Source organism: Cannabis sativa, chromosome 7 (genome assembly GCF_029168945.1).
Source record: "Cannabis sativa cultivar Pink pepper isolate KNU-18-1 chromosome 7, ASM2916894v1, whole genome shotgun sequence".
NCBI lineage: Eukaryota > Viridiplantae > Streptophyta > Magnoliopsida > Rosales > Cannabaceae > Cannabis > Cannabis sativa.
Window position 1 is genome coordinate 58,142,233 of NC_083607.1, and position 23,093 is coordinate 58,165,325.

General features: G+C 33.5%; 2 protein-coding genes across 6 annotated transcripts; one reads left to right on the forward strand and one right to left on the reverse strand.

Moving 5' to 3' along the window:
- Nucleotides 1-1,642: 1,642 nt before the first annotated feature.
- LOC115697911 (pentatricopeptide repeat-containing protein At3g04760, chloroplastic) lies at nt 1,643-6,388 on the reverse strand. 4 transcript variants are annotated; one of them, XM_030625078.2, is made up of 4 exons: nt 6,128-6,388; nt 5,827-5,906; nt 2,837-5,261; nt 1,643-2,695 (listed from the first exon to the last, which is right to left on the reverse strand). In XM_030625078.2, the coding sequence occupies exons 1-3, from the start codon at nt 6,254-6,256 to the stop codon at nt 2,918-2,920; spliced, it is 2,553 nt and encodes an 850-aa protein (XP_030480938.2). In that variant the 5' UTR covers nt 6,257-6,388; the 3' UTR covers nt 1,643-2,695; nt 2,837-2,917. The 4 variants fall into 4 exon arrangements, with proteins under 4 accessions (XP_030480938.2, XP_030480941.2, XP_030480940.2 ...); XM_030625081.2 differs by having other exon boundaries at nt 5,831-5,906; nt 6,128-6,191; XM_030625080.2 differs by lacking the exon at nt 5,827-5,906 and having other exon boundaries at nt 6,128-6,383.
- Nucleotides 6,389-7,654: 1,266 nt separating this feature from the next.
- On the forward strand, nt 7,655-11,369 carry LOC115697912 (sister chromatid cohesion protein PDS5 homolog C). Of its 2 annotated transcripts, none has more exons than XM_061119026.1 (5): nt 7,655-7,745; nt 8,327-8,419; nt 9,180-10,002; nt 10,274-10,321; nt 10,557-11,369. In XM_061119026.1, the coding sequence occupies exons 1-5, from the start codon at nt 7,687-7,689 to the stop codon at nt 11,136-11,138; spliced, it is 1,605 nt and encodes a 534-aa protein (XP_060975009.1). In that variant the 5' UTR covers nt 7,655-7,686; the 3' UTR covers nt 11,139-11,369. The 2 variants fall into 2 exon arrangements, with proteins under 2 accessions (XP_060975009.1, XP_030480944.2); XM_030625084.2 differs by having other exon boundaries at nt 10,569-11,369.
- The last annotated feature ends 11,724 nt before the right edge of the window (nt 11,370-23,093 follow it).

A 23,093-nucleotide genomic window follows, 5' to 3' on the forward strand; every position in this document is an offset into this window, starting at 1 on the left:
AGTTAAGTCTAGCTAGTATTCAGTTACAACAAGTAAAATCCTTAAAAGCTTCAATCTCGATAGTTAAGTCAGTTGGGGACAATCCTGTCTTTCCAACACTCTTAGACAATGCCTTTAAATACCAACCTCTACTACAGATAAAAATAACTTTCATGAACTTCTTCTTCCTCCTCTCCAAAATTCTCTTTGTACAGAAATGAAAGCTATAAAACTCGATCCTATTGTGAGTTTATAGTTGTTGGTGATCATTACCATTGTAACACCAAGTGTGAATCAATAAAGATTGAAGCTAAAGCCTGTTCTATCTAAGGAGTAGACAGTTGCCACTGCCAAGCAACTGATCGAATCTCATTAAATTGGTGTGATTTGATTTCTGTTTTGCATTTTATGTTTTTTCATTCTCTTAATTAGTTAGTTCAATTTATTGCACTAATTTTCATATCTTGATTGTTTTTCGAGGTGATTAAAACACCACAGACTCTTTAAATTGTTATTTGAAAATTGTTTCAGCTAGTTATTATCACAACATTTAGTAACATATAACTTAAAGATCTGAATATATAGTATGAGGGTTTGTTTTCCTAATATTATTGTGGGATTCCCGGACAATAATTTAGTAAAGTTTGGTTTGCTCAAACTTGTAATATTTATCTCTCATAATAAAGTTAGGTATTTTCAATTTTATGGTCATTGTAATATATAGGAGGCCAAGAAGCATATGAGGGTTTTATGTTGAGTGATATGTTGTAAAATGCTAATTTTTTTCCTCATCAAAAGACAAAGTACAATTATTTTAATTTTGAGGAAGATTGTGATTGATTAAAAGATCATTTTAACGTCATACTAGCTTAGATTATCTCTAATGGTTACACTAATTTGGTATAGAATCTTTTACTTTTAGGACGCCGACTCTAATATTTCGTACCAAATATCTCACAAAATAAATATATTTTAAGTATTTTATATTAATAACCCAAAATAGCTACATTATAATATAATTATAGCATGACTTCTAATAAGAATTTAAAATCTTAAATAACTTAGTAAAATAAAATAATTGTTAAATCAATAAGACATTACATTTTTTTTTTTTTTAAAAAAAAAAAAAAAAAAAAAAAAGGAAAAAAACTTAACTAAAATCACACTTAATATTTATTAAATTATTATTTTGCTCATTTTAATTCATGTTGTTTTTATTTTATTTAGTATTAGTACTTTTGTCATTATTATTTTTCTAAAATTTTCTAATATTCTAAATTCTTTATAAGTTTCTATTATTCTCTAAATAATTTTAGAGTTATCTTCTTAAGTTAAGTAGTTCTAATATTCTAGAGTTCCTTGACTTCCGCAGTTTCTTCCTCCATAATCAGTTGTACACGATCAGGCAACAACTTTGAATCAGCTTCAATGACAATTCCTCCATGATCTCGCACTATCCAACCAATTCCAAGACTATCATTGTAATTTGTAACAAAAGAAGCATTCACATTGATCTAAATCATATTATTACTAGGTAAAATCCAATGTATCAATCAAAATGCACTCAAAACTAGCAAAATGTCTGAAATGGGACAATCATAATCAAAAATCATTCATATCCTTTTTGTCTCTATGCTGTTTCATTGAATTTAACTCTCAAAAAGGATACAGTAAAACATTGTACCATCTTTAATCACTTCATAATCAAAATACATTAGTCAAAATGACACACTTACACATTGTATAGTACCATTTCTTTGTGATTTTTTGGCATTTTGCTTTTGTAACTTAAGGGACATATATAATATAAAGATAGATATAAGAAAGATGTAATCAAATCTTAAGGCTCCTTTGCATTACAGCATGAGATCAGGTGCAGCTAACCTGGGATCAAGAAAAAGTCACATCAGAAAGAAATCAAAAGACTCCTTTGAGTGTCAATAAGAAAAACATGCAATTATTTTTTCTTAGATGAAAACTAAAATGTATATTAGAAAATAAATTGAAATACAACAGTAGGTAGCAACCAAATTAGATGGCTAGCATTACAGATTTTGCCACCTGTAAAACAATATTCATTGTAATATCAAACTAAATGAGATGTACATAATTGCATGTCATCTTTGGTTGAAAGGGGTCTCTAATTGAAGCATGTCATCTTCATTCTTGAGCTGAAAATCTCAGCACAATAACAAAAACTGCATTCACTGAATAAACTGTTCCAATATTCAACACAATTATATCCCATATGAAACCTCATCTTGCCATTCAACCTTATCATCATCTCTCTCTTAAGGCCCACTAAGCAAGGAAGAGGTTTTTCCTTTCACCTAGCTAGTTGGACAAGATTATGTCCTTAGCTAGATTTGGCACATTTACATGTTACAATAGATGCCTGTTTGATAAGACAATAGTTGACTGGTCCCATTTTCTTATTCAAAGTGCTCCTATCCTAACTCACCAGTCAGTTTCATAACTCATTCTCACAACATACACAACTCATTGCCCGTAGATTTCGGTTTGGCCAGTGTTCCATCATATGGTAATGCCTTTATCTCATCCCGGACCCCAGTACTTCATTCAAGGGGACTTGTGTGCAAAGGTTAACTCACCAAACCAATAGAGACTATTTCTTGGTTTGAAAAAGCTCAAGATCTAAAAACTACTGCTTTATTGTAATCTTCAAGCTTCCTTACCCCAGGTCATGCTCCTCGGACTGAAAAAGAAGAAGAAGACTTATTCATGTTGGAACATGTATTAACAAAGGGCATAAAGCAGAACTCTCCAAATAATGCAGAAGCCATAAAGCTAATGAAATAATGTACAAATAAACTAGATGAGAGAGATAATGTCTTACATTTACTATCTCCAAAGAATGTCCAAAAAATGAAGGCTAAGAGTAAGAGGTTTCTTATGCTCAAAATAATCCATGTCAACTTTACACAGACTCTTGATTCTGAGGTGATCTGCATCCACGCTCTACGAACCATAACATAAGGTTGTCTGCCTCTTTTAAATTTCCTTCTGACATCAGTCTTTTACTCAACTTCTCACAAAATTTCAAATCGGGTATCATATTCCGATTGAACATCCTATTGGCCACTCTATAAGCTGACATAGGAAACCCTCTGCTCAAAAAGCTATCCATAAGAATGTGGCATGTATTAGCATCAATTTTTGAAGCTGTTCTCAAAACCTTAGTCAAGAGTTTTTCAGCCTCTTCAAGGTTTCCAAAACTACATAACTTCTCAATGACTTGATTATACACAGTCCTGCTTTTCTGCCTTACAAGCATTTTTTCTAATAATTTCAACAAATCATCAACCCTGCCAATCTGACAATACCAATGAATAACTGTTCTGTATGTTACAGGAGTAGGATCTACACCCTTTCCGAGCATCTTTGCCATAAGCGTAGACATCTCTTCTATTCTACCTTTTCTCCCCAATGCATTGACTAGCGCTGTATAGGTGACTGCATCAGGGTGTTTGTTGCTAAGATACATGTCGTCAAGCAATGATAGAGCAGCTTCCATGTCACCCTTTTGACAATATCCATGAATAAGAGTAGTAAAATTTACAACATTAACAGCACACCCTTTTTGCAGACACCCCTCCATGAACTTCTTAGCTTCATTTGTTTTTCCCTCTCGGCATAGAGATTGAATCATTAAATTTATTTCAACTGAGTTTGGAAAAAATCCCTTTCTAATCATCTCTTCAACAAGATCACAGGCCTCAACCAATTTCCCTTCCCTACGAAAACCATGCATCACAACACTATAAGTTATAGCATTTGGAGTCCACCAATCTTCCTCACTCATATTCAGCATCTCTCTTGCCTCTAATGTCTTGCCACTTTGACAAAGCCCGTTTAATAAGGATGTATAGGATACAGTATTTGGTTTACAACCATGCTTGTACATCTGTTGAAGCATTGTTTTAGCTTGATCCAGCTTTCCTTCCCTACAAAACCCATTAAGAACAGAGGTGTATGTTACAACATCGGGAATGCAATCTTTCGAGAACATCTCATTCACAATTTCTTTCGCCATGTCAGTGTTACATTCCTTGCAGAATGAATGAACTATTGCAGTATACCCAACCTTATCAACATGGAATCCCTTTGTTTCAGCTTCCCTTAAAAATTCAAGGGCCTCATTTCCATGCCCATGTTTTGAGAGCATAAGGATAAGGTTATTATAGGTAACCTGGTCTGCAACCAATCCCGCATCGTTCATTTTCTCAATCAGCCCTCTAACTTCTTTGATCCTTTTTTCTTTGCAAAGAAAACCCATCACAGAATAGTAACTAATTTTATCTGGGCTGCAATCCTTAAGTGGCATTTTAGCTATCAGCTTTAAGGCATCATCAATCCGATGCACATTACAATATCCTTTTATCAAACAATTGTAGGTGACAACATTTGGCCTAATTCCGACAATTTCCATACGTTCCATAAACTTCAATGCCTTTTCTAACCTATTCCCCATAACTAGAGCATGGACTGCAGTGTTACATACTGACAGATTAGGCTCTATCCCTGCTTTCTGCATCAAAGTCAACATTCTCAGTGAATTCCTCAACTTGCCTGCCCTACTATATGAAACCATCACAAGACCAAAAGCTTCAGGTGTACGCTGTACTCTCCGGCGAGCCATTAGCTTCAGGACCCTCTTAGCACCCTGACACAACTTAGTCTTGCTAAGAATTTCAAGCATTGCATAATATACTATTGGGTCATGTTGATACCGCCATTGCCGATCAGCCCAATAAAACAATTTCAAAGAAATTCGTTCATCTTCAAAAGAACGCAGAACAGTACAAACCTGCCTAGGCTTGAGGCTCCTTAACAAGTGTCTTAATTCTCCTTCAAGCTTTGAGTTCCAAGTCGACCTAAGATCAATTAACCTACAAACTTCTCTCACCAAAGGGTGTTTGGATTCATCATCCTCATCACCTTCAACTCTACAAACATTTTCTTCATGTGCATTATTATTATTATCAGTCAACTTCAACTCCATATAATCCTCATTACCATCACTCTCCTCTCCTTCTTCTACTTCATCATCGCTACCATCAGACTCGTCAAAATTAAAGTTCTGATTGTTTTCAGAATCGCCTCTGGAACATCCAAATGCACCAAAATCCTCAGAACTCTCACGACCCATTTCCCTAAATCTTTCATACCCACCATTGGCATTATCATGTTCTCCATAATTCGGTCTACTTCTGGTTCCAAATGTAGTATTGTAACACATCCTTTGCATATAATATACCATGCTGCAAAAGACAAAAATCCTTTCAGCGTAAGAATGAAAGTATATCTAACATTTATCAAAATGAAAAACATCATACCAAGAGCTGTTTTAGTTATTTGAGTGTTACTAATATGTGTTCTAATAGGCTCAAGTGAGGCATTCAAATTCAAAGAGCTTCGGTACAACCAGAGGAAGGATCAACATTGAATTAGCTGACTTTATAGGAGTTTGAAGATTTGTTTTTTCCAATTATTATTCTTCTATTTCTCTCTCTCTCTCTCTCCTACTTTGCTCTGCATCACTACTAATTTATATCATAGGAACAATGCAGTAAGCAAGCTCAAGTACTTAAAATACTTAACCCCTCAAAACCATATTTAGTTATCAAATCTCTAGAGCTTCTTTTAGCAAAAGCATGTTACTTATTCACTTCCCCTTGACTACTATAACATTCCCAATTCATGTTTAACATTTCCTAATTTTCTTATGATTCCATAGTGCTCAAATAATTAAATATTTTCAAGTTAAAAGAGGAAAAGAGCAAAGAGTAAACGAAAAAAGGAAAAGCTTTGAATGAACCTTTGTACCTACAATGTTGATCATATGTATATGTCATTTTCATGGTTACACCACTCACAAGCTGTTTGGCTAGAGATGCTACTACTACCTACAGAGTAAAAGACAAAGATAACATAAAGATTGTCAAAACAATCATGATTCATGAAAAAGGTAAGCATTTGTGTTATTCATAAGAAAATCAAAAAGGAAAGCAAACCCAATGCTCAAAAATCTACTAATCGAAAAAAAAAAAAAAAAAAAAAAAAAAAAACCTTGATTAAACCCCATATGATTAAAATAAAGAATCTATTCATTAGCAGTATTAATAACCTTCCGGGTCGAGTCTCTGGAACAATGAGAAGTGGTCTGTGAGTACTCGGGTCGGTGCGAGATGAACCAACGCGAAAACCCATTGAAGGTGGTGGTCGGAATCCGACGAAATCCCCTTGAGAATAGCATGATTTAATTTGAGAATAGAGAAAGATCAGATTTTGAAACGGTCAAATGGGAAAATGAAGAAGAAGAAGAAGAGCCGACTTCGGTCTATATCTAAAGACAACGCCGAAGCTCCGCCATGAATGAATGACTGAATGAGTGACACTATTACACTATTACATTATTATTATTATTATTATTATTATTATTATTATTATTATTATTATTATTATTATTAAGGTTAATTAGGATTTTTGCCTTTGAATTTTGATATGTAACCAATCATGCTCTCTAAAAGGTGGTTAAAAATGTTCGTTGGATTTAAGGACTTTTTTTCTAATTTTAGTAAAAAAGTCTAACATAGATAAAAGTTTAGATGATATAATTTAGTACATGTCAAAGTTCAAGGGGCATGATTTAGTAGATTTCAAAATCTGGAGAGCATGGTTTAGTACATAAAAAATCACTGAAATAGTAAAATTCAATAAAATTAGACAAAAGTCCTTAAATCCAACTGTCTCAATAGTTCAGCCTTTCAGGGGGCATTTTTAATAACCTTAAAAATTTAGGGGGCATGATTTGGTACATGTCAAAATTTAAGGAGGCAAAAATCTTAATTAGCCTATTATTAATTTTTTTCCAATATTCATTTATATTTCTTTTTAATTAAAAAAATAAAATTATAAAAGGTAAATAGCTATTGCAATTTTTCTCCAGTTTTGTGAGTACAGACTTTGTTTTGAATTTATTACTACATGTTTCTGTTTAGACTCAATGATCTAGAAAATGGACCTTATATGTGGCATGTTTAAGAAAATAATAGAGTTTGTACTGACGAAATTAGACATTGGGTACTTATGTAGCTAAAAATAAATATGTGTTTATGTCGCTTATAAACATAAAACTTTAGTATTTATGCCACTATTTATCGAATTTTTTAATTATTTTTTTCATATTTATATATATTTTATAGTTATATAAGATATTTTATAAAATTTAAAAAAAAATTAAAATAATTTATAATATAAAAAATAATGTAAATCTATTTCACAAATATATTAAATAAAATAATTAGGGATTAAATTCTATTTGAGGTATTAAATTTTTTAAAATTTTATAAAAATTTCTTTAATAACTATAATTTACAATATAAAATTGATTAAAAAATTATTAGGAATAAGAAAGGACATTCGATCCCTTTTATTTTGGAATTCAAAATGTAATTTAAATATGAGCATTGCTATTAGGCACCAGTGGTGCTTAGTATCTTCTCAACATGTCGCGTTGCAATTAGCTATCGATACTCCCTAAAAGCTATTATATTAAATTATGTGGGACCCGATACTTAGTTAAACCAATAGCAATATTAACACATAAAAGAGTGCTAAGCACTACTGCTGTCCTTTAGCATTTCTCTTTAAATATAGTAGCAAGCAAGCAAGTAACAACTCCCAATGCACATTATCGGAAAATGCAGCTCCACCATTTTTGTTATCTCTCTGCATAATCTGAGGTCACCTATCTCTCTCTCTCTCTTTCTCTTTTGCATCTTCATAGTTTTTTTTTTTTTTTTGATCAAGAAATAACACAAAATACAACTTACAGACTCTTAATGATCTTTTCAATCAAACAATATGAATGCTCAATTCTAGTGATGTTTTCCTGTATGTACACTAGGTTTTGAATCCTATACCTAATCAACATATTAGTATAATCAATAGAATAAGATAGGACCTACTATTGTTTGTTTGTTCAACCAAGTAGAGTACAAAATAAAATGAAATAAAATTTATTTAGGACTCAATTGTTTATGGATTTCATTTCAAATTAATTCTGTGGTCATCTTTATGGTTTGGTTTGGTCTTTAGATTTTTTTAGGATCAGCATAGTTATTATGGGTCTTGCTTTTAATCTTTTTTTAAGGGGTTTTTAAATTAATTTCATTCCTTTACTTTGTTTATTCATTCAACTTATTCTGACACTTGATTTTTTTTAAGTTGATTTTCAGTAGTTGATATTGTATATTTTGCTTCAGCTCCTATGGATGATCATTTTCATGTTGTTTCGTGTTTGTTAATTTATTGATTTATGCAGCCCTAGCTCAAATTTTGAAGATAAAGTTGAGGCCAATGATGGTAATTCTTCAGAAGCACCTGTGAAATTGGATCCACACATAGAAAAGCACAAGTACTTTTCTCTTTCCCTTTTAGGCTTTATATCTCTACTCTCAATTGCTTGAATTCAATCTAACATGGCTGAAACTTTTTATAATAAATATGAATTAATCTAATAAAATTGATAATTCTCAGTTCTTCTTTTCTTAATTGTTGAGTTCATATTAATGGAAGTAATTGCGTTTTCAGCAGATTGGTGGTGAAGCATGGCATGAATTTCCTCACAATGCATTTTGTTAAACCTTAGCTTTTTAATTGTGAAACTCTTATAGTTTTCTCTTACAATACTAATTAAAATGATTCATTTATTATTTACAAAGAACTAGAAAAACAAACATTTGTATTTTTGAAAAATCTTTATTCAACTTATATTGGAAATTTTTTTAATGTGGATTATACATGTTCTGCTATTTAACTTCTTTGATAATCAATCTTAATGGAAATCTTTAATTCTATTTAACCTTGACACTTTCATTTCTTACATGCATTTTTGGAATTATCTTTATTCTACACTTATTTAGAACAATATAATTTTGATTATTAGCTGTTTTTTCATTTGAGGAAGAAGTATATAGATTGTTACACCCTTTATGGATCTTCTTTTTATATACTTTACGTATAGATATAAATATATATTAATAAGTGTTTCTTCCTTGATTTAAAACTCTCTCAACCTGTTGGGATTGGGATGCACCAAACAATGTTGATTCTGATACTTTGAACACTGAGAAGGCAGCAGATACAGAACTAAAGTTCTTGAATATACGATACAGAGCAATAATGGTGGTGTCCAAGAAAGTTCTTGAAACACAACTGCTAGAATATGGGAATAAGCTTGTGGAACCTCCGTTGTTCGTCGATGAACTCATTCCTCTTCTCGACAGAGTTGAGTATTGTCTATCAAAGGTTCTGCAGTCTCCTTCTGAATCAATGAAAAATGCACTTTCTCCGTCATTAAAAGCATTGGTTGATGAAAAACTTTTAGGACATTCAAATGTTGATGTCAAAGTTGCAGTTGCATCTTGCATCAGTGAGATAACGAGAATTACTGCACCTGATGTTCCTTACAATGATGTCCAGATGAAGGCGGTCTTCCAGCTTATTGTGTCATCATTTGAAAATTTGTGTGACAAGTCAAGCCGATCATACACAAAAAGAATCTCAATTCTTGAAACTGTTGCAAAGCTCAGGTCTTGTGTCGTGATGTTGGATTTTGAGTGTGATGCATTGATCGTGGAGATGTTCCAGCATTTTCTAAAGGCGATTAGGGACTATCATCCACAGAATGTTTTTTCATCCATGGAGACAATAATGACTCTTGTTTTAGAAGAAAGTGAAGTAATTCCAACTGAGCTTCTCAGCCCTATACTAGATTCTGTGAAAATTGGCAACAAAGATGTTTTGCCCATTGCTCGGAAATTGGGAGAGAGAGTTCTTGAAATATGTGCTGCCAAGCTTAAGCCTTACTTGGTACAAGCTGTAAAGGACCTGGGTGTTTCATTAGATGACTACAGTAAAATTGTATCTACCATATGCCAAGATGCTGATGATGGTAATGTTGAGCAGAATAAAGTCCAAGCTTCTGATGAGAATATGGTACTTATCTTTGTATTAAGAACTGTGATTTCATTGCTTATTCTGTGAAAAAATATATCTTGTGGTTTGTATGAATTTATCTTATTCTTCTATGGAAATTGTTTAGAATTCTTTGTGTTTGATTTTTCCTTCTTTTGTTCAGCAAAGGGTTTTATTTGATGCATGCAATGTTGTCATGTTATCTCACTTTCTTGCACTAACTGAATCTTCATTAATTTTCCTAACTCCTTAGTTCTGTTATTGTGACTCAATTATACACATGTTTTTGCAGGCTGTTGAGAACAGGTCGAGGAAGCCACCCTTGGATAACGGATCCCAGGCATGCCATCTTTCTACTTTAATTTAATTTATTGAGATAATTGTGACATAAGTACTTACAATTTTGAGTTTGTAAGTAGCACGAGTACCTAATATTAATAAAACTGTAATTTTCATATAGTTTCGTCAGTAGAGACTATTTTACATTTATTAAAAGAAGAGTTGAAAGTAATTTTTACCGATTTCTCTTTGCTGAAGCTTTGAGATTAACTTAAAATAAGTCTTACCCAACTTAGTTTCTTATGCAGGAGGATAAAGCGGGAATCCCAGAAGCAGCGTCATTAGAACAAGCTCAACTTGCTATGGATAGATCTCCTCAGTCTGCAATGAGTAATGGTATCACCAAGACTGCAAGAGATGACTCTTTGGCTGATTTTAGCTCCCTGAAGAAGCAAGAGGATGATCAGAAAACCGAGAGTACCGAGGATTTGGATGCACCAAACAATGTTGATCCTGATACTTTGAACACTGAGAAGGCAGCAGCAGATACAGAATCAAAGCTAGAGCAGAGCAATAAGAATGTTGGGGGAAATACTAGTTTGTCTGCAAACTCTACTCCTTCTGAAAGTCCTCATATTTTAAATGAGAAGGAAAGTGCTGATAATGAGAAGAAAATGCAGATGATGAGAAGAAAACTTCGAAAAATGAAGAGAAAAGTGCGGATAATGAGAAGAAAAGCGCAGAAAATTAGAAGGAAAGTTCAGAAAATGAGGAGGGAAATGCAGACAATGGAAAGTTCAAATATGGTCCTTATATATTTCATTTCTTCCTGGGTTCTTTTGTTGTTTCTGTGTTTCACTAATATATTTCATTTTTAGTCCAATTACTTTTTTGTAATTGGAAGTATTTTAACTGCTTTTGGATGTTTGACATCGATAATTTGGAGGGTTTGAAGCACTGGAATGATTAATATTTAATGGCCGATTATTTTACTTTCATGGTTATGAATTTTAGTTCTAAGAGGTATTGTGTGCTGGCTCAAGATCAAGATACTTATTTGTAAGAAATTTGTCTTTTATTTTTATTTGATAGCAAGGGATTTTTGGGCATGCTTATAGTCCTGAGAGATTAAATATCACCTCTTCAGATAATGATTGGTTTTCAATACATCAATAAATTGTTTTTGTAAGGACTCTCATACACCATTTATTTTTTTATTAGTATTATATTGTACGTTTTAAGCCTAAATTCTTACAGTTTTGTTTTTGGGTACCTTCTCAAAAGGTCTCATTCCAATGGAGATAGTGTTCATCTTTATTTGGCTATTTGGCTCTGATACCACTTGTAAGGACTGTCAGACACTATCTATTCCTCTATTGGTATGATATTGTCAGTTTTGGGCTTAAGTCCTTACAGATTTGTTTTTGGGCACCTTCTCAAAAGATTTCATTCTAATGGAAATAGTGATCATCCTTACATACCCAAGATCTTTCCTATTTCTAACCAATGTGAGACTTTGATTGTACACCCAACAGTGAGAAAAATTAATATATACAAGTCTTCATATCTCTTTATATAGTAAGAATCTATTCACTCATCAAAATATGTTTCTATAGCTAATTTTTGTTTTTCTTAAACCATCTCATGGTATATATTTTGGGTTAAATTTGGCCAAAAATATATCATAAAATTATATTTAGCTTATTTTTTTGTATTTGTGCTCCAATAGCACAAAGTACAAATTAACTATAAAAGTTAATATTATCATTAATGCTCATTCAATATATTCAAAATAATTAATTTCATTTATATTATTTTAATATTTTATAAATATATCTTATTCAAAGTCAATGAACAGTATTAATAAGTGGCAAAGAGATAATTAAAAAAAGTAGTATCTATTGTGGACTAAAATTTGGCCTATGTTATCTTTTGTACTAAATTTGGCACAATTTTTAGCTTGGGCCCAATTCGGCACACCTTTTATATCACTATTGGAGTTAAATTTTAGCAAAATATTCTAAAAAAAATAGTAATACACCATATTTATAACTCTCCATTGAGTTTTTTTTTTTAATTTATTTGTTTATGTATTAAACAAAACTTTTATTTAGTACGGAGTTTTGATAGATGAATGTGGGTGACCTTCACAAGGTTTGGGAAATCATAGCCTTGAAAAAGGCCAAATAGAGACTGGAATTTCTTCCCCTTTGATCAAATTCTTGATACCATGCTTCATGAGCTTTGCCACACAAGCTTTGGGATGAACTTAAAAAGATATATATATTTGGTATACCTCTGTATATATATCTCTTGTTATTTTTAGTGCGACTTTGAATTTGAATTTCCTGTCATGTGTACTTTTTTTAAAAGAAAAGATAAAAATTATTTTATTTTATACATATTATATATGCACATGTAAATTAATGTTAGAATTTTGCTATGTGTATGTAATGTGTTGAGATATTACCTTGTTCATTATGGCCCTGAAAATCTAGATTATCAATATTTAGGGGGAGAGAAAGAGGGAGAGGGGTGGAGGGAGAGAGATAAATGAATTGATTTATTTTTTGTTTGATAAGAAAGAGAGAGAAAGGGAAATTAAATTCTTCTAAATACACAAATTTGGATCCCTCTAAAGATAAGAGAATCTAAAAAAAGACAAAAAAAGCTAAAATGTCTCTTTTCCTCTTTAAAAATTAATATATAATACCTTTCAAAAAAAAAATTAATATATAATAATGTTAGAAAAATTAATAATAAATCCAACATCAATTTGTATATAACATAAAACACAATAGTAATAAGAAAATTTGATTTTTTATCCTTACATTAAGGAGAGATTTTTTTCTTAAACCTAAAATACCCTATATTGGTAAAATAGAACAATATTTACTTAATTCCCACATTACCCCTCATTCAAATTTGACTCCACAAGTTCCTTCAAAAAAAAAAAATTGACTCCACAAGCATCGGACCCAACACAATTTTTTTAAAAAATCACTCAACACAAGCATTGGACCCAGCCCCATCGAACCCCATCGGGTCCCCATCGGACCCATCAGGTCTTCGTCTTCCCCAACCCATTCACATGGAGCATCGGACATGCATCGGCCTGAATCGGACCCGGTGGTTCGGTCGAGATGGGTTCGTGGTGGAGGAGGTGGCGCGTGGGTTTTCGTTTTGGTCAATTTTCGTGGTGGTCACGGCGTCGAGCTGTGCGGTGGTTGCGGCAGTCGAGCGGTGCGGTGGAGGAGGTGGATCGACGTGGGTTTTGTGCGGTGGAGGAGGTGGATCGGCGTGGGTATTGTGCGGTGGAGGAGGTGGATCGGCGTGGGTTTTGTGCAGTGGAGGAGGTGGCTCGGCGTGGAGGCTTTATGGGTTTTGGGTTTGATTTGAGAGAGAAAGGAGGAAGAGAAAGACAAGTGGAGAAAAATGGGAAGGGTATTTTAGGGTTTAGGGAAAAGTATACCCATTTTTTCAATAGCTATAACTATTAGTTTGGAGAACAAATTTAGGTATAAAAAATGCATAGAAAATCAAATTTCCCTAGTAATATATAATTCGGTATGCGTACCTGATTGATCCATAACAATTACCTCAATTCGATCCATAGCAATTACTTCAATTCGATAATGCAATACTATCAACTAAGTCTTCCTCCCTTGATATCTAAATCAGAAGCAGTTTATTTATCTGATTATCAAAAGTATACAATTGTGATGAGACAATATGTATTTATAGAGTTAGGGAGGGGACTTAGCTACATAACCCTAGTTGGACTGGGCCTGCTCATTAAAAGCTTCAGTTAACTAGAAAAGCTCACACTTCTGCTTCACCTAGACTTTACACACAGATGCTAAGCCCATTAACAATATGGGTTAACACAGCAAAAAACTATCCAATCAACCCAAGTTTTAATAAAACTAATAAAAGTTAATGTAAGCCCAAATAAAAAGTCTAACAAATAATACTAAAAATAATAAAATGGTAATTTTAATATTTATTTTACTCTCTATCTTTCTAATTTATTAAGCATTATGGTGCCTAGTACTAAAATTATTATATTAAATTATATAGGACTCGATACTTAATTGCACCAGTAACAGTATAACAACGAGGAGGGTGCTAGGTGTTAGATAATGTTAGTTGTTAGAAGTTAGTTACAACTTTCTGTTATGATTGTTACTTTCTGTTATGACAGCTGTATTGTTAGTTAGCTCTTTCTCTTATTTTCTCAGTTGTATATATCTTGTACTCGAACACTATTGCTCAATCAATGAAGATCATTTTCTCAATCTATTATTCTTCCTATCACTAGGCATCATTAGTGTCTTTTGTTGGGAATATTTTATCAGGATCTAGATTTACTAACAAGTATGTTGAATTAACATCTTAAATATGAATATCTCTGAAATAATAAAATTAAACACATAAGGGATTAGAAAACCTTACATTGGTTGCAGCGGAATATAATGACTCATTCCGCTCAAATCTCTAACCCTTGTTCCACCCTTGTTCCTTTCTGTCGCAAAGTATTATCAAGATCTGAGTCTGGATCTCTTTCTCTCCTTCGGGTTTGGTTACCACCGTCTTACTCACTATGATTGAAAACTTGACTTGCTATGTGTGGGTATAGCACTCTTTCACTATAGGCTAAAATAGGAAGAACAATGAAGGAGGCTTGAAAATCACTATAGTAAGTGTCTCTCTTCTACTAGTTGTCAGAAAATGAAAACTAGATTTGGTTTGGTTGAAAAGTCAAGTTGACAAGAGGATGAGATGAGAGCATCATGTTCCTTTTATACTGTTTCCACTAGGGCTTAGGGCTGAATTATATGAATTGAAAAAGAATAAAATATTAGGCAAAAATAACACTAAGGCCGGACACAAAGTGAACCACTTTCTAGTTACAATTTTACCACTTTATTTCAACCACTTAGTCTTCTTGCAATAATACCATATTTTCCAATTCAATCCTATAAATGCCAAAATTATTTATTTAATAATTATAATTAATTATCAAATAAAATTTCCATTTATATTATACCATACAAAGTCTCTTAATTAACAAATTGACTCCAAAAAACTTCTTTTCTTCACATTTAAGCCCTTGCTTAGTGAAAATCCATAAATAAGACATAGTCTAATTTTAGAATTATAATTGATTAATTAAAATCAATTGACTGAGTCTGCAAGCAGTATTATCTCAACTAGTGAGGGGACCATGAGCCTATATAACCGAGCTTTCAATAAGTAGATCGAGAATTTGCCAAATAAATTCTCTAACTTATTAATTCCGCTTTGCGCCACTATAGATTTGGAATTGAATAGCACTCTCAATTATATAGAACGCTCTATATGTACCACGATATAGATACGTTATGATTATCCATTGTTACAATCATAATAGTTAAAGATCCTCAATATATGATCTACATTGAATAGGGACAAATTTATAGTTCTACCATTCAATGTATTTTATCCTTAGAACACTTAGCTGCCTATAAATGATACTTCAGTAAACTAATATAATTACTGAAATAAGGCCTCAATCATTTATCTTTATTCAGCCAAGCTCGAAGGAATTCATCGTTTCACTTCTAAATACTTACAAATGTTATAGATTATATATCTATGATTAACGCTTCCACTCAATTGAACTACCATGTTCCCAAGATGTAAATATCTGCCAGAACCATTAGTTAGCTTCCACAAACAACTTGAAGAACATAAATAATACAACTAAGTTGAACCTAACCATATCAGGATTAAGATCCATAGACCTAAGATCAACCATTAATATTGACTTAGAAAGATATAACGGTAAGTTTATGATATCTTATCCAAAATCAATATTGGTCCTTTTTAAATGTATACTCCATACATCCGATACTGGTAAACTTTGTCAATGCCCTGAAAATGACATAACACTTATTCAAGGTGTAAGTATACCTTATCGCCGATTATCATGTCAGTCTAAATCCAGTGAAGTGACAAATCATGGGAATCAAACTTTTGAACATATAATCATGATTATTGTAATACCCAGAATTAAGAAATGGATTAGCAAAACCCTAACTAGATAATTATGTATAATGGAGGAATTATATTATTATATAGTTCAATATATGTGATTTATATGAATTTTAATATATTAAAGACCCCGTTGGTGAGCTAGGGGCATTCTGGTAATTATGACCCGAGAAGGGTAAAATGATGAAATTAATTTAATTACGTGCTTAATAGAACTATATTATTATATAGTGTGCCTATGTTGTCTTTTCAGGTGTGTTATGACAGGTTGGCGCGGTATAGTCACAATCGGGAATTTCGGGCCGAACCGGGTTCGGGCCCGAAGTGCAATTGGATGGAATGAATTGGCATTTTATTTGATATTTGATAATCTGAATTTTATTTGGTATTAAATATGCATGGAATGACAAAAATACCCTTGTGAGGGTGAATATGTGTGCTTTGGCCCTAAGGGCATTTTGGTCTTTTGACCTTATTTAATTTATTCTAGTAAAAGCTGAATTTTGAGTTAATGAGATGAAAATTCTGGAATTCCCTTCCCCATAACCCTCTCTCTCTCTCAAACCCTCTCCTTATTCTAGCTTTGATTTTGATGGGAATTGCTTGTTTTGGAGCTTGGAGTTTGTGGATTAGTGAGCTTGAAAGTGAAGGAAGTTTTAGCTAAACTTGAGGTAGCTTTTTCAGATTTTAATTTTGGCTTCCTTGCTGAATTTTCTTGATGATGGAACATGATTTTGGTTGTTGAAAGTGTATGTTGCATGAGGTGTTATTCTCTTGTTAGTTTGAGTTTGTTGTGTTTGAATTCTTGGTAAATGATTGTTTGATCTCTAGGTAAGAATTCTAGGGTTTTCTCTTATCTTGAACTCAGGCTATTGTTGGTAATTATGGTTGAAAAATTGATGGAGTTGTTGGGTTTGAAGCTCTTGTTCAAGAGCTTGAATTTTACAAGTTTGGAACTTGATTTTTTTATACTTTTGGGCAATCTGAATTTTGAGTTTAATATGTGATTTTGATGCATGAAATATGTGTTTTAGACCCTATAATATTTGCTAGCTGCTGTGTTAGGAGTGTTAGTTAATTACAGTTAGTTAGTTACAGTTTGTTACTGTTCATTGAATCAGTTAATTCTGTTATCGGTTACTTTGGTTGTTAGTAGCTCCAACTGATTCCGTTGTACCTAACTAATTCTCCTCATGTAATTCATTGGCTATATAATGCCAATGTCTATTCATTCAATATTGAGATTGCCTTTTGTTCAATCTGTCTTTCTTCTACCTTTCTCATCTTTACTATCTTTCTCTCTCTTTCTTGTTTCTCTCTACTGTTCTGGTTTTCTTGTTACTGGTTCATCAATGGCAGAGAGATTTAACATGGTATCAGAGCTCTTCCCCCCTTTATCTGTGAATATGGCGAACGTTGGAGGCAACAGCAATGCTACACAGAACAACAGCAGATCGAACAATCAAATGAATGGAGCACCTAATCTCAATCGATCGAGAAACAACACTGATGATCACAATCCTGTATATTTCAGCCATAACATGTCTATTAGACTAAATGATCACAATTTTCTTTTGTGGAAACAACAGGTACTGGCAGCAATTCGAGGAAATCGATTACAAAAATTCATTCAAGATCGAGCTCCTCCACCTCGATTCTTAAGTGATGCAGATCAAGCTTCGAATACCTTCAATCCAGATTTTCTTGATTGGGAGGTTCAAGATCAACTCTTAGTCTCTTGGCTGTTATCCTCAATGACAGAAAGCCTCCTCACTCGCATGGTGGGATGCAACACAGCAAGACAAATCTGGCATGCACTAGAAAAGCATTTCACTCTGCAAGTGTCTTCAAAGATCCTGGAATTCAGAACAAAATTGCAGAAAATACGAAAAGGATCCATGACCTTGAATGAATACTTGTTAAAGATCAAACAACATGTTGATCTTCTTGCTTCAGTTGGGGAGGTTCTGAGTGCAAGAGATCACATCGCTGCAATTTTCAAGGGATTACCTCCAGAATATGATACTTTCATCATTTCAACTAATACTCGAATCGAAGAGTATTCAGTTGCTGAAATCGAAGCTCTACTATTAGCTTCTGAGTCTCGAATCGAGAAGACAGATCAAGATTTGGAAGCTGAGTTGAGTGTGAATCTTGCTACAACCGAGTTGGATCAATTCTCTGAAGTCAACATTGCTTATCAAAATTATCCGAATCGCACCAATCGATTTTACAATCAAAATCGACCTCCTCCTCTCTCATCATTCACTTCATCATCTCGAGGAACTGGTCGTGGATTCACAACTCAAAGACCCTATAATGGAGGTAATCATCTGTCCACCTCTTCTTTCCCTAATTCTAACAATCGTGGTGGTTTCAGTTTCAATACCAGAGGTGGAAAGTATCCAACCAACTCCAATCGAATTCAGTGTCAGCTTTGCCATAAGCTTGGACACACTGTTCTTGATTGCTTCTATCGATTCGATAAAAGCTTCACTGGAGTGTTTCCTAACTCCAATTCTCCCCAAGCTCAAGCTAATGTTGCTCAGACAACACAACCTGAAGACAGCTGCTGGTATCCTGATTCTGGTGCATCGAATCATTGCACTCCAAATGTGCAAAATCTCAACACAGGTGTCGAATATGAAGGAGGTGAACAACTCTTTGTTGGTGATGGCTCAGGTCTCTCTATTCAACATATAGGTCAGTCTATTGTTCACACCAACTCTTCTCATTCTCTTGTTTTGAACAACCTGCTGCATGTACCAAAACTCACAAAAAATCTGTTAAGTGTTTCTCGTTTTGCTCATGATAATAATGTGTTTTTTGAGTTTCATTCTGACAAATGCTTTGTCAAAGATCAGGCAACTCGAACCATCCTTCTCACTGGGACACACCAGAATGGCCTCTATACCTTTAATCCCTCTCAATTCCATGTGCAATCTCCCAACACAGCCACTGTTCCCAGAGTTTTAACTGCATCTGTAGCTTCTAATCCTGCTGTTTCAAGTGTTCACACAGCCTCTATGTCACCACCTAATGTGCCAGAAAATTCTTCTTGTATTCATTGTAATAAGTCTTAAGTCTCTGACTTTGAGTTGTGGCACAATAGGCTTGGCCACCCCTCTGAAAAAATTGTCAAAGCTGTATTGCAAACCTGTAATATAACAATCAGCAATAAAGATTCTTTGAATGTTTGTTCTGCCTGTTGTTTGGGTAAAATACACAAGCTTCCTTTCCCAAAATCATCTCAAACAGTTTATAGTGAGCCTTTACAATTAATAGTTGCTGATTTATGGGGGCCAGCTAAAACAACTTATGTCAATGGCTATAGATACTATATTCAATTTATAGATGCACACTCTAGGTTTACTTGGATTTATATGTTGAAAAATAAGTTTGAAGCCTTAAAGACCTTTTTGCAATTCAAAATCGAATCTGAGTTACAATTAGGCACAAAAATCAAATGTCTTCAAACAGATTGGGAAGGGGAGTTTAGATCATTTACTGAGCATCTCAAACAGTTTGGCATCACTCATAGACACCCTTGTCCTACAACACATGAACAAAATGGGTTAGTTGAATGTAAGCATAGACATGTAGTGGAAAATGGCCTTACTCTTCTTGCTCAAGCTTCAATAAGTGGATTAATTGTGATTTTGGATGTGAAAAGCAAGCTTGAGTTCATGGAACTCAAGCTTGGTGCTTTAATGGCACTTTTTGATTTTTAGTGCAATTGTTGGGTTTAAGTTGTGGAATATGTTTATTATGACATATATTGATGCTCTGGAAAGTTTGGGAATGTTTGGGGATGATTTGAGTGAGTTTTGGGGGTTTAAAGATTGAGAAATTTCGTGTTCTCTGCCCAGACAACCGGAATTCCGGTTGGTTCATCCGGAATTCCGGTTGGAGTTCATCGGGAAATGCTGAATTTTGTTTCGGCCATAACTTTTGACTCGGGACTCCGTTTGGGACGTTCTTTATACCGTTGGAAATCTCTTTTCGAGCTCTATGTGATTCTCTATATTTGAAATGCCATGAATTTATTTTATGAATGTGAAATCAGGGGTTAACCCTATTTGTGAAAATCCCGGATTGTGTGACTAGGATTACCGGCACCTGGTCAGGAGCACCCGGGGATTCAGAATCTCTGCCTTTGCGGGACAACAGGTAAGACAGTAGTTGCACGTAGAGATATGCACGGTGGTGCTTATATTGAATATTATATTGGTGATAATTAGAAACCGAGATTAGGGTTATTACCCTAAAGTGAGCGGTTTAATGGCCTAGGGTTATTACCCTAGTAATTATTAATGTGTAAATGTTATGCCATGCTAAATATATTGTAATAAAGAATTATGCGCACAAGGCATAATTAAGTTAGACTCGGTAAATTAGTACCTTGAGTTTGATAGTAATGCAGTCTAGGGTTATTACCCTAGAATTTATGTGAAGGTAAGAAAGTCATGATGTACAATAATATTGCTAATCAAGTGAAAGCATGAATTAGGGTTATTAGTCTTTATAAGTGTTATTTTGAGCATGCAATAATATGTTATATGAGAGACTATTTGGTATGCAAGTTAGGGTTATTACCCTAAGATTTTATATGTTACAGTGTATATGGAATGTATGTATATATATATCAAGAGTTATGTGTATAAGACATAACTTGGTTAGACCTGGTATATATTATCAGGATAAACCACTGAAAGAACGTAATGTATGGATTACGTAAATATATATGAATAGAGTTATGCGAGCAAGGCATAACTAGGTTAGACTCGGTAATTATAACCGAGATAAACCTTACTAAGGCCTTATTGTAAATAGACGTGTGAGCGTAACACGTAGGTCTATACCACATAGACATATATAGACGTGTAAGAGCAACACGTAGGTCTATGCCACATAGACATATATAGGTGTTGGAAATTATTTTACCAGGATCTTAGATCTACTCACAAGTATGTTTATTAACATCCTAAATAAGAACTTTCTAAAACGATAAATTAAACACATATAAAGTTTAAGAAACCTTACATTGGTTTCAGCGGAATTAAATGACTCCTTCCGTTCAGATATCTAGCCCTTGATTCCTTTCTGTAGCAGAGCATTATCAATATCTGAACCTGGATCTCTTTCTCTGAATCTTTGATGCTGAAACTCCTTCTTGCTGAAAGTCTTTCTTCACGATCTTCCTCACTATGATTGAGGTATCACTTGATGTGTGTGGGCACTACTCAAATCACTAAGGATTTCGAAATTCTAAGGAAGAAGAGAGAGAGTGGTCAGCTAAAGATAGGGAGAGAGAAGGCTCAGTTTTTCTGAATAGAAAAAGTCAGAAGAAAAGTGTGTAATTTTCCTGAAGCCTTCACTATCTATTTATAGCATTCCACTAGGGTTTGATTTGAATTATATTGCATTAAAATAATGAAAATATCAGTTTAAATTTCCTACAAAAGTGGCAGGCCCTAGGCTAGGTGGACTGGGCCTTGATTTTTGCAATTTTACAATTTTACCACTTTTTTTGTATCTGATTTTCTCAAAAATGCCAATTTCCTAATTCAATCATTTAAATGCCAATTCTAACTATTTAATAACTATAAATAATTATTAAATAATATTGTCATTTATCATATTTATTAATTGCACCATACAAAGTATCATAATTAACAAATATGCCCCTGTTAACTCTTTCTTTACAATTTCGCCCTTACTTAGTGAAAATTTCACAAATAGACATAGTCTAATTTGTGAATTATAATTGATTAATCAAAACCAATTACATGAGTTTTACAAGCAACATTATCTCAACTAGTGGGGGGACCATGGGTCTATATAACCGAGCTTCCAATAAGTAGATCAAGAATTTAACACTAAAATTCACTAACTTATTAATTCTTCGTTGAATCCACGCATAGAACTTAGAATTGCACTCTCAGTATATAGAATGCTCTATATGTTCCACCATATAGACACATCATTAGTTATCCATTGTTATAATCCTAATGTGATCAATGATCCTCTATATGAATGATCTACACTGTAAAGGGATTAAATTACCGTTACACCCTACAATGTATTTATTCCTTAAAACACTTGACCCCGTATAAATGATATTTCAGCTAATGTGAAATGAGTACTCCACCATTTATGTTCGTTTGGTCAAGCTCGAAGGAGATCATCCTTTGCTTACTATTCGCCAGATAGAAGCTATAGATTCCATGTTTATGATAGCGCTCCCACTCAATTGCACTACCGTGTTCCCAAAATGTACGTATCACCCTGACCTAAAAGTAGGCTTAACTAACAAATCAAAGAACACGAATAGCCTTTCAAGATTGAGCCTAATCATATCAGGATTAAGATCATTTGATCTAGGATCAACTAGGCGATATTGACTTGAATAGATATTACGGTAAGTTTAATAAATCTAAGTCAAAGTTCAATATCGGTCCCTTCCGATGCATACTCCATGCATCCAACCTGAGCTTTACTTTAACCAATGTTCTGGAAAGAACATAGTATTTCTCCAAATACAAGTAAACTCTTGTTGTAGATTATCATATCAGTAAAACCCTGTGTCTGATAAATCTAGGAAACTTTATTCACATAGTCATGTTTACTTTCCAATGTGTTGACGGCACAATAAACAGGATCAAGTATGTGAAAAGGGTTTCAGATGAATTTATACATTATGTACATATAATCATGAAATAAATCATGTGAACCATGCAACATTAAATGTTATTTCTGATCTATATTAATAAACAAATCTGATTATATTGAAATGA

Coding starts and splice junctions, on each gene's coding strand:
- LOC115697911 (XM_030625078.2), bottom strand. CDS start 6,256: ATGCTATTCTCAAGGGGATTTCGTCGGATTCCGACCACCACCTTCAAT. Junction 5,907..6,127: donor CCAGAGACTCGACCCGGAAG/GTTATTAATACT, acceptor TTTACTCTGTAG/GTAGTAGTAGCATCTCTAGC. Junction 5,262..5,826: donor ACATATGATCAACATTGTAG/GTACAAAGGTTC, acceptor TGTCTTTTGCAG/CATGGTATATTATATGCAAA.
- LOC115697912 (XM_061119026.1), top strand. CDS start 7,687: ATGCACATTATCGGAAAATGCAGCTCCACCATTTTTGTTATCTCTCTG. Junction 8,420..9,179: donor CCACACATAGAAAAGCACAA/GTACTTTTCTCT, acceptor TATACGATACAG/AGCAATAATGGTGGTGTCCA. Junction 10,003..10,273: donor AAGCTTCTGATGAGAATATG/GTACTTATCTTT, acceptor ATGTTTTTGCAG/GCTGTTGAGAACAGGTCGAG.